The sequence below is a fragment of the Eptatretus burgeri genome, chromosome 10, assembly GCF_056783735.1.
Source record: "Eptatretus burgeri isolate ZD-2024b chromosome 10, Ebu_testis_v1, whole genome shotgun sequence".
Classification (NCBI taxonomy): domain Eukaryota; kingdom Metazoa; phylum Chordata; class Myxini; order Myxiniformes; family Myxinidae; genus Eptatretus; species Eptatretus burgeri.
Window position 1 is genome coordinate 68,710,949 of NC_140970.1, and position 12,088 is coordinate 68,723,036.

General features: G+C 39.7%; 1 protein-coding gene across 4 annotated transcripts in view; it reads left to right on the plus strand.

Moving 5' to 3' along the window:
- Positions 1-12,088, plus strand: part of ARHGEF10 (Rho guanine nucleotide exchange factor 10) — a 133,480-nt gene that overhangs the window by 53,943 nt on the left and 67,449 nt on the right. For all 4 annotated transcript variants that reach the window (XM_085898837.1, XM_085898838.1, XM_085898836.1 and 1 more), the window contains 4 exons: positions 527-647; positions 797-873; positions 7,356-7,558; positions 10,350-10,482. In XM_085898837.1, the coding sequence (XP_085754963.1) occupies positions 527-647; positions 797-873; positions 7,356-7,558; positions 10,350-10,482 (534 nt within the window). The remainder of the gene's footprint in view (positions 1-526; positions 648-796; positions 874-7,355; positions 7,559-10,349; positions 10,483-12,088) is intronic.

Here is a 12,088-nt window from a genome sequence, read left to right on the forward strand (position 1 = left end):
ATCTTCCTCTTGTCCCATCGATGGAATCATATCCTCAAAGCCGTTTTCTCACACTCTTCTTTCCTGTCCTTCAAGATTGAAACTCAGTGCCACATTGTGATAACTATCATCTCCCGTATCGATTCCGGAACATTCTCAATGTTGCTGACCCCTTGCCTTCTTTCTGCTACCTGCTCCCCTTCACCTCATTTACTACGTCCGAGTCATTCTTCTCTGCCGATTTCACCAGTCACCTCTGTGAGTTTGCTGATCCTCCACTCATCATCCAGCTCTCTCACAAGTCTCAATTGTGTCAAATTAATAAAAAGAAATACACCAAAGTTGAGATTCTTTTCTCTGGGGTTTTTATTCGACGTTGAACTTTTCATTTGGGCCTTTTACTCACGCATTTAAAGCTCTTTGCCCTTAATTTTTTTTTTTTTTACGAATGCCACACGTATTATTTTAAAGATTAGGAGCTTAGATGCATAAATATTATTCAAAGTGAAAAACTACAACATAACTTTGAAATTGTTTGCTTCCGAAGATTCTTGCTCCACTTTGGTTGTTCCGGAGGAAACCTCATCGGTAGCACCAGAACCGAGAAATGGGTCAAATGGAACCAACAGGACATCACCAACTGACTTTCATGAGGCTTCTATTCAGAGGTAATAGTGGAAAGATAGCGCAAAAATTGTACTTTTATTTTTCTACTTGGTATTTTTTTTATTTACTAAGCACACTTGGGTAAGATAAATTATCATGTCTTCGTGTAACTCTACAATTTGGATTGAAACGTAATTTTCTCACATTGCAGAGAGACCGATGGAAAACAAGAGGATGAGGTGATTTATGATGAAGTGTCCTTTGAACCTCAACCCAGCTTCCCCTCCAGTGGGTAACCAACCCTTGCCCGAAGTGTTTACAAATAATGTCCCGTTACACTTATCTCGATGTTCATGATGCGCCATACCTTTTTCACCGACGATGTTGTGACATTCCTTTTCAAAACCTAAGCAGCAGCACATCTTTTATATGAACTCATTCACAACCAAAATTCATGTAGCATTGGACCATGTTATGTATTTAAAGTTTTTTTCATATCATTTTGACCTGTAGGGTTGAAAGATAGTTCAGCACCAGAATGCTTGCCTTAAAGCCATCAAGTCTTAGATGTAGAATTGGATCAGACAAGAGTTTCCATTCTGATACCAGGCTAACTAAGGCGATTGTGTAACATGCTTCATTGAGAACGATGATGACATAAATGGTTTTGGAAAATTTTTGTCAAAATTCCGAATTACCTGTATGAGTTCAGGATAGACCACATTTCCTCATGTCCTTTCCCAGTTTATGAGAGATAAAAATCAAACGAGAATTAAAGGGCAAGTGTTTATATGTAAACGTTTCACCGTTACCGTTTGCATAAATCCCAAGAGTAGATTGACGATATTAAATTTTGCTGTAAATATATATACAGATATCATTTTGAATGTTTGAATGCCCTGCAAATCTGTTTGATTGAGGACATCACTGATGTCAGAAAGTTTCCTCCTCCAACTATGAAGGACTGGCTTGGCATGAAGAAAATTTGGCACAGATGTTTGTCCCTTTTTATGTTGTTTCCAAACCATGCCGCACATTCTTCGAAGTAACGGGAGAGTCTCCTTGATGCCTTTGGAAGATAATTTTTTTAAATAAAAGAGCTTTCTGACTCTCCTTATGTAATTAATATGTGATATTTCTACATCAGCACAACAAATTTTCATAATCCTGATATTAAGTTCTTTTTTTATTTCTCCCAATTATTCATACTGTCACATTCTTGTGGGATCGGTTAGGGAACATTTCTTTTGGCCAAATTCTTTCATGAACTGGCTGACGAGGTCCAACATTCATATTCTGGTTTTGAGATAACAAGATTGAACAGTTTTCAGTAATTGAATAAAATTAACCAGTGGAAATTGAGACCAGTTTATTGACTCAAATATTCAGCTTTCAGGGCTGCTATCTAATCCTGATGGAATTTCCAGAGATTAATTGATGCATGTGAAGTGATGAAAACAAAATGGGGGTAATGAGGGAGCATTTGCAAAAATGAAGTACCAAGGTTCAAGTATATTTTTGCAGTCGCAGGTAAAGATAAATTTTATCGGCAAAAAAAATACTCCTTACTTGACCAAGGAGCCTGTTGAATACTGGCTTTTATCTGCTTCGTGAAAGCTTTTTAAAACCAACATTCCCGCACTGGATCTGTCCTGTCTTTCTGATGCTGTTTCATCTCTGTTTTTATCTGTGGTTTTAACCCATTTTCATGTATTATATCCAGAGCTACTTGGATTTTTCTTATCAAATTTGTGTTTGTATGTCTCTGGCCTAACTCTCCAGGCCTCAGCTAGAAAGCATGGATTTCGGTCTGACACATCACCTTTCTTTCATTACCTGTGCCACGAAGGTGGGTGGAGGTTATATTTTCATTCCTGTCTGTCTGTCTTTGTCTGTGAATAGGATGTCTCAATGAGTTGTGGATGGATTCGGCTGAAATTTGGTGGACACAAGGGTTTTTTTTTTTGTATACCAAGTCGAGGCTCGTCTGAGAGAGCTATTACATAGAAACATATAATAAGGCAGGAGTCAAGAGGGGCAGGAGAGAGAAGCACAAAATAGTGGGGAACAAAGACAATAGGATAGCTGTGGAAGGGAGAGGGATGGGGTGGGGTACACAGGGTAAACAAGATGGTACTACAGGGATTTTCAGGAAGGAAAACAGGGAATTTGAAGGAGGTGGGTTAGGGGTGGATTAATGGGGGTAGTAAAGATCAAGATTTTGCGTAAGGGAAGATATGCGACGGTGGTGAGGCCTAAGTCACATTTGCCACGGCGGCCGTGGGGGTCTACAAAATCTACGGCCACTAGCAATCATAGGGCGGCCGCAGTATTTCCACTGTCACACAATGCAGCAGTCACATATGTTTTTATTTTTCGGGGAGCCGCACGGCGTATTTATAAATTGTGGAGACCGAAAACGTGGGCGTGCCATACGGTCTTTGATTTGATGTCGCACAGTGACCTTCGGGCATTCCTGCGGCAGCCATAGAATTTTCAAGGCAGACGCAAGGCGACCGCAGGGGGACCGCAGGGGGGCCCTAAGGCGAATGTGCGGCCAGACGGACGGTAACGAGTGGGTTCTTTTTATTTTATTTTATTTTATTTTTTTTTTGTTTGTTTACCAGTTCTTTTGTTTCGGCTTGTCAAATTGCTGCGGCGAACGTAGAAATGGAAAAAGTTATAACTCCACGCTATAATTCCACGGCGACCCCTACGGCCTGTAAAATAGAGCCAAACGGCGTGGGGCCACCCTGAGGCCACCGCAGAAACTCTGCGGCCGCCGCACGTTTCTGTCAATTCAGAGGGCGTACGGCTGCTGTATCCTCGCCGTAGAGCAAATGTGACTTAGGCCTAAACTGCTGTTTTGAAGATCTGGAGGGAGGAGTGGGATTGAAGAGAGTGTGGAAGGATTTACCAGAAGGGGTTTTTTGGTGGACCTTGAGCACCCTGATGAAATATTTTGGGGACAGATCACAGCCAGAGTAGGAGGGGGCGAGGCCGGAGAGGAGACTGTGGAAGACAGAAAGACCACCGGCTTGCCTCCGGTGAGAGAGTGAGAGATCCAAAGACTCAGCTTCATCGCGGAAGATACCAATGATCCTAAAAGCCTTGGTTTCCACAGCAGGAATTCAAGCTCAGTGTGTGGCAGGTGCACCACCCCAGAGGGGGAGCAGTACTCCATCAGACTGTGAATGAAAGCTTTGTTAATGGTTCGAAGCTCATGTGTGCCAATGAAGGACTTTTCACGACGTAAGATGCCCAGTCGGCGACTGGCTTTGGAGGTGTGTGACAAGGTCGAAATGATATTTTGATGAAGACACAGATACGGATACACGAATTTTTTTAAGTGTTATTCTTCACCATTGAGGGATAGGGCTAAAACCGATATATAGCACGATATCTCAAAAGGTTATGGACAGACTCGGCCAAAATTTGGTGGACACGTTGAGTGTGTCACAAGGACGAATTAATCCAGATACGATATGGTGAATCCAGATACGATAATTTTAAAACTGATTCTTTACCATTTAGAGATGGGACCAAAAACGATATTTAGCACGATATCTCAAAGTTATGGACAAGTTATGACAAAACTATGTGGATGAATTGGGAGGTGACAAGATCCAATTGATTAGAAATTAGATGTTAGTTAAGGTCCGGATCCAGATCCGGCCTGTCAATGGGATATAAAAAAAATGTAAACTGTTCAGCCTGGTGGAGTTATGTGCTCCACCGAGTGCTGTTCTCATCCTTGGTGTATTCCTTTCATGTTTCCCTACAATCCAATATACTTCTTATTGTTTTCAATTTTTTTATTTGATAAAACTTTATTTAACGGGGAAAAAAATACTAACCCATTCCACTCATTAATTCCTTCCTTTGCTGATAATTTATCCATTTCATTGTCATTACCTCCTAATATAAATAATTTGTTTCTTTATAAAAACTTGTAATGACGTTTTTTAAAATGTTTAGTTTTCCATACCTCTCCAACATGAATGCCCCATGTTTTATTATTTTTCTTCATCTCATTCTCTTCATCTTCTTATTCACAATTTATTTTCCAATTCTGTCAATTACTTAAACCCTGAGTCCATGGACTGTCCCTCTGAACTTTTAGCATGTCTTTCCTCCCTGTTTTCAACGACCCTTCATTTCATCCACATCACAAAGTCTGTTTTTGTTTATCAGAATTAGGGATCATAAGAAGTTGAGTCTGCAAAGAATGTCAGCACACGACCATAAACTATCAACTCTTCCTAGTCCATGCGCGTCCCACCATTCTTCGCCCCCACCACGTGTAAAAATGTAATTAGTATAACTCAAGACTCTAATTGTACAGCCATAATTTTTATGTCATACATAGGTCTCAACTCTGTGGGGAAAGAAGCAAACTTTATGTTTCTGGGCTAAAACCTAAAACTTTTCTCACAATGAATAGTGGTAGCGGCATATGATGAAGATGAATAACAGAAGGGCATTGGCAGAAAGAAGAGGAGGTAACTTCAAACGGTCTGCTCAGAAGGGCACAAGCACCAGCAGAGGCGACGTTGTGGGCGTATATACCATGCAATCGCATGGGGCCCCGAGATGACAAGGGGCCCCCACACGCCGTTCGTGGTTCACAATCTTTCGAGACAGGGCCCCCGAGGATGGGGTTTCACTTTGCTGACAAAACGTACAAACTTGCGAGTGGTGATAAACATATCGCGAAGGGAATGCTCCATCTCAAGTAAAGCAATTACAGTGACGCAATGAATTGATTAAAAATTTTTACTGTGATGTTTAATGAGACAGGACGATTACAAAATTCAATGGTGGATCCAGGGGGCGTTCACTGGGTGCACGTGAATCTCCCCCTTCCCCTTCGCCCTTACAATGATGTCACAATTATTTTTTTTCTTTTTGCACGTACGTTTTTTTTTGTTGTTTTTTTTTTCTGCACGTATGGCCACACACGTACGGCACGCGAGAGCAAAGGAACGGCCTGTGTGGTTGTTGTTTCTAACACGCGGTTTGAAAGTACTATTTCTGAAAAATTTTTTTTGCATGTACAGCCATGCACGTACGGGCCCGCACTAGTATTACTAAAACTCTCATCTTGTATCTATGTATGTATGTTCCCGAAATACAGCCAAAACGGTACACGATAGTGCAAAAATTTTAGGGCCACCTTACTCACCATTCTGCTGCGGGGTGCAGTGTCAGGTTTCGTTCAAATCGGGGAACGAAAAAATATTTAAAAATCAATTCCTGATTCAGTTATGTACTCTTCGGGAGAATTTGATCAATGCAAACAACCTCAGCAGTATAGTTCTCTGGAGCTATCTTTTGTTTTTCTTGAAATGATTTTTTTCATCAACCGCTGTCACAACGGGAACCCAACGGGTTCACGGGTCATCTAGTATATTACTAAAACTCTCATCTTGTATGTATGTTCCCGAAATACAGCCAAAACGGTACACGATAGCGCAAAAATTTTAGGGCCACCTTACTTACCATTGGCCTGTGGTGTGCAGTATCAAGTTTCGTTCAAATTGGGCAACAACAACAAAAAAATCAATTCCCGATTCAGTCAAGTACTCTTTGGGAGTATTTATTCAATGCAAACAACCTCAGTGGTATAGTTCGCTGGAGCTATCTTTTTTTTTTCTTGAAATGATTTTTTTTCTTCAACCGCTGTCACAACGGGAACCCAACGAGTTCACAGGTCGTCTAGTTCTTTATATTACTGTACCATTATTTTTATTAATATTATTATTTTGTAATACAGTACTGTAATGTTAACATTATTATTAATATGCTATTATCATTGTTCTGAAATATCCTTGGAAAAATATGGCACGATAAGGTGGAACGATGCTTAAGCTTCTATATATACATCTTTGAAATGTGGAAAAAATTAATAAAAAATGGCAATTCCTCTGGATTTTTTTGCAATCGAGGCTAAAGCAGCATTGGCTAAGCAGGTGTGAAAATATAACAGTCCTCTTACTCGTGAGTCATGATACAATTGAGGGTTGTGAAGCGTCACTCGTAATACCCTCTCCCACCACCACCGGGAATGGTGCTACACGATACACAATTACAAAGATAATTTGCACTGCCCCACCTTGGAAAACCCGAGTGGGGGAGGGGGGGAGGCAAAATGGGGGGGGGGGGGGCAAATGAAGTTGCTACAACCTTTGTCTTTTGACCTGCAATCCCCTTGGCAAGGTTAATTGGTTGAGATTGCAGAAGTAACAACCGAATACGTCAGACAGACGGACACCAAATCACGTATTTTAGGGTGACGAGAGAGTGACAGGGCTCACGGGGCACCATTGTGCCATTATTGCATTTTGTATGGGGCCCCCAAATGACAAACACCGCCTTTGAGCACCAGAAACTGTGAACAAGTTTAAAAGGAGCAGGAACTATAGAAAAATGAAGATCACAGGTAAAACAAGGCGTCATGTTGTTTTGTGCATATATGTTTGATGTTTTTGTGTTTAAAAATATGCACCATTGATGATTGGCAGGGAAATGTCATGGTGTCTTTTTCTTATTGGCTGAGCTCAGCATACTGCACATAATTAATACATGTGATTGTTGAAAATAAATTTTGGTGGTGCAGATTTGAATGGGTAGTAGCTTACTCGTTTACCTTGTGATTTTGCTTTTGAATGATGAGATAGCCAATGTGAACTCATTCAAAAGAGGTGAAAAGCAGGATAAGATTAGATTCTGTTTTAAAAATAACCTCCTGGCATCTCTTCCAACTGCAGTGTCCGGTGAGGATTTTATCTACGACCCAGTGACGCTTGTCGGTGGAGGACTTGAGTCCGGGGTTGCAGACATTTCACCTGATGATTGCTGGAGCTCCAGTGAGTTTGAGAGCTACAGTGATGGAAGCGCTGATGAAGTCGATGAAGAAAGGCCTGGGCCAGCTGCTGCTCTTTCAGAAAAGTTGAAGAATAGCAAACGTCCAGTATGTTTTTGTTTTGTTGTTTGCTTTCTCTATTGTAGTTCTTCCTCCCTTTTTTGTCACAAGCATTGTTCTATTTTGTGTGGTTTCATATACATATATACATATATATATATATATATATATATATATATATATATGTATATATATATATATGTATATGTATATATATATATATATATATATATATATGTATATATATATATATATATATATATATATATATATATATATATATATATATATATATATATATATATATATATATATATATATATATATATATATATATATATATATATATATATATATATATATATATATATATATATATATATATATATATGTATATATATATATATATATGTATATATATATATATATGTATATATATATATATATATATATATATATATATATATGTATATATATATATATATGTATATATATATATGTATATGTATATATATATATATATATGTATATATATATATATGTATATATATATATATATATATATATATATATGTATATATATATGTATATGTATATATATATATGTATATGTATATATATGTATATGTATATATATATATGTATGTATATGTATACATATACATATATATATATACATATACATACATATATATATATACATATACATATATATACATATACATATATACATATATATGTATATATATGTGTATATATATATATATATATGTATATATGTATGTATATATGTGTATGTATATATATATATATATATATATATATATATATATATATATATATATATATATATATATATATATATATATATATATATATATATATATACATATATATATGCCTGGTGTTGGCGCAGTGGTTCGGGCAGCGGCTTGGAATCCAAAAGGTCCTGAGTTCAAGCCCCGTTGGGCCACTGAATTAATACACCAGGGGGTTGACTCAGCCTGTCATCCTTCCGAGGTCGGCGAAATGAGTACCAGTGTACTGGGCCGGTGTATACCCCGGTTAAAATAGGTATACCATATCCCTGTGTCATAAGAGGCGACCAGGGTTGCGTCAGGAAGGGCATCCGGCATAAATCATGTGCCAAATCACTATGCGGATCATACGGATGATCCGCTGTGGCGACTCCGAACGGGAGCAGCCGAAAGAAGAAGAAGAAGATATATATATGTATGTATCTATATATATATATATATGTATATATATATATATATATATATATATATATATATATATATATATATATATATATATATATATATATATGCACACAGGGTGTTTCAAAAAGAGTGATGCAACTTTAAATGTATACAAATGTTGATTTACAAAGAAAGAGAAACCAAAGGAATGTGAACCAAACATTTCTTCAAAGCTTATGACGCATTTTCTATCACTGATTGCTATTGCAGTAAATCACTGCAGGAGTTACTGAGAGCCCAAGGTCTGAAATTGGCTTTTGTGCAAAATCCTTGTAATTGACGTTCTTGATGTGTGACCCTCCGTGGTTCAGACAGGCATTGATCCTGACTCCAAAGTTCTGTCCAACTTTCCTGTCGGTCTCATGTGGCACTGCCTGGAGGTAGTCTGACACCTCCTGCTTCAGATCATCCAGTGTGGCAGGGCGGTTGGTATCCATCCTGTCACTGAGCCAATTGCACATTGCAAGTCTCCTTCTCATGTCGTCTCGACTCAGTTTATGCCTAATTGAGATGATGTAAGGGAAAAGCTTCATTTCCTCAGTGAGGATACGCCAGACTGATGTTGATTTGATACCGAGCTTCTGGGAGCGCTGGGACTTATTGGGACTGTCCACTACAAAACCCCACATGGCGTCGATTTTGGCTTCGCTCTTGGTTACCGATGCTGGCCTGCCACTGTGGCCCTTTCTCGAGTTGTGCATTGTACCCTTGTGCTCAAAATGTTTCACAATACGTTGAATGGCACAGTTTGTGGTTCATCACGTGTTCTGAAGTCGCATTCCCGGCAGAACCTCCGGTGGGTGTCTTCATATGATTTAGCCTCATACTACAGAGCCAACACTTTTGTCTTCTGCTTCACTATCAATGGCATAGTTAAGCTAGAAATCCCAGGGAACAAATACCACGATAAATCCACCAACCCCTGAAAGGGAAAACAGTATCAGTCAAAAAACAAAGAAATGGCAGGATGTCAAAGTTGTTTCAATCTTTTTATAACTGTGTGTGTGTGTGTGTGTGTGTGTGTGTGTGTGTGTGTGTGTGTGTGTGTGTGTGTGTGTGTGTGTGTGTGTGTGTGTGTGTGTGTGTGTGTGTGTGTGTATATATTGGATCCATCCATTGGGACCATACTCTGTGCAGAGCGTTGGTGCTGCCGAAGGCATCTCCTTGGCTATTGGGCACAATCCTGGACGGGTCGCCACTCTGACACAGGAGACCAGTAAGCTGGCCCTCATTTTGCCGACCTCGGAAGGATGGCAGGCTGAGTTAACCCCACCTGGTATTATTTCAACAGCTGAGCGGGATTGAACTCAGGACCTTGGGATCCCAAGCCCACCACCCCAGCCATTAAGCTAACACCAGGCGTGTATGTGTGTATGCGTATGTTTGGATGTATTTGCTTTAACCTTACTCAAATTATTGATCTGTTCAAGCATTAACTCCCTCTTCTTCAAGGATAGTAGGAAGACTCCATCAGGGTCTCACTTATCATGTACATTTTAAATTATATTTTATTTTTACATTATTGAGGCTCAATCATGGAAGAGCGAGAATTTTACAACCTGCCTTTTATCATCCAGGTGCAGGAATTCATGCGCGCAGCACGGGAAAACACAAAGGGGGGCCTCGAGAGGACCAAAGCTGCGGTGTTGAAACGTGGAAGGTCCTTTATGCTTAAAACGGCTCAAATGGCTGTTGGACAAGCTGTGCACGGTGAGAGGTGGGAACATTGTTTCAGGCAAGATAACCCCATAATGGCAAATATAAAACAAACAGAAAGTGGTGGGTGAGATTTTTTTCTTGTCAAATGAACAAAATGTTTAACAACAAAAAAAAACCCAGAGACATGGAAGATCAGTATATATTAAGTGTATGTACATGTATATGTGTATCTATATATACTGGTGCGGGCCCGTAGGTGCTTGCCAGTATGTGCGGGCCCGTAGGTGCGTGCCAGTATGTGCAGCTTCGTTCCTTCGCTCTCGTAAACGACGACTGGATTGGGGCATTTTTTCAATTAGATCGGACCAACCGTATCATAGATGGCCATAACTTGGGAAACACCTGGGAAACATACTCAGGTCCCCAGCGTCAATTGTGACGTCATATCAAACGAAGAAGAAGAAGAATTGTGACGCCTCCTCTCTCGCGCCCCCCCTTCTCTCCCCCCCTAGTCTCGCCCCTCCTCTCAAGCCCCTCTCTCTCGCCCCCTCTCTTGAATTGTGACGCCCCTCTCTCTCCCTCCCCTCTCTCCCTCCCCTCTCTCGCCCCCTCTCTTGCCCCCCTCTCTCGCCCTCCTCTCTCCCCCCTCTTTCCCCCCTCCTCTCTCGCCCCTCTCTCTGTAAATGTATTCACAAATGTCGACCAAGCACAACAATTAATTCAAACCTTAGAAAAAACAGCTTTCAAACCCTTGGGAAACAGCTGTTTCCCTTGGGAAAATTCAAACCTTGGGATTAACTAATAATTTGAACAATTAATTCAAACCTTGGGAAACACTTGGGAAACAGCTGGAATGGATGAAGAACAATATCAAACCTTGAAAAGGCACATACTCAGGTCCCCAGCGATTGTGACGTCATACCAAACGAAGAAGAAGAAGAATTGTGATGTCAATCGTGCAAAAAAAATAAATAAATAAACATTAATTGTGACATCATTCGTGATGTCATAGCTCCGTGTCCTGTCATTGGTTGACAGACGTTATTGGTCATTATTGGTTGACAGACAATATATAGGTCGTTATTGGTTGACAGACATTGGTCATTGTATCACGTTATTCTTTTTATTACTGCCAATTATTGTGCTATTATTATTATTATTAATATGCTGTTATCATTATTCTGAGATATCTTTGGGAAAAAATGGCATGATAAGGTGGAACGACACTTCAGCTGCGATATATACACCTTTCCAACACTGAAAAAAGCAATAAAATGGCCGTAACTTGGGAACCGCTCGTTTGATTAATATCAAACCTTGAAAAGGCATATCCGAGAGTCCCCGGCAATATTCCTGGCAAATTTCAATCAGATCGGACCGGCGGTTGTTGAGAAACGGCGGTCACAGACAGACAGACACACACACACACACACACACACACACACACACACACACACAGACACACACACACACACACACACACACACACACACACACACACACAGATTGCTGGAATTATTTATATATATATATATATATATATATATATAAATAATTCCAGCAGTGTGTGTGTGTGTGTGTGTGTGTGTGTGTGTGTGTGTGTGTGTGTGTGTGTGTGTGTGTGTGTGTGTGTTTTTTCTATGAAAGTTTTGATTTT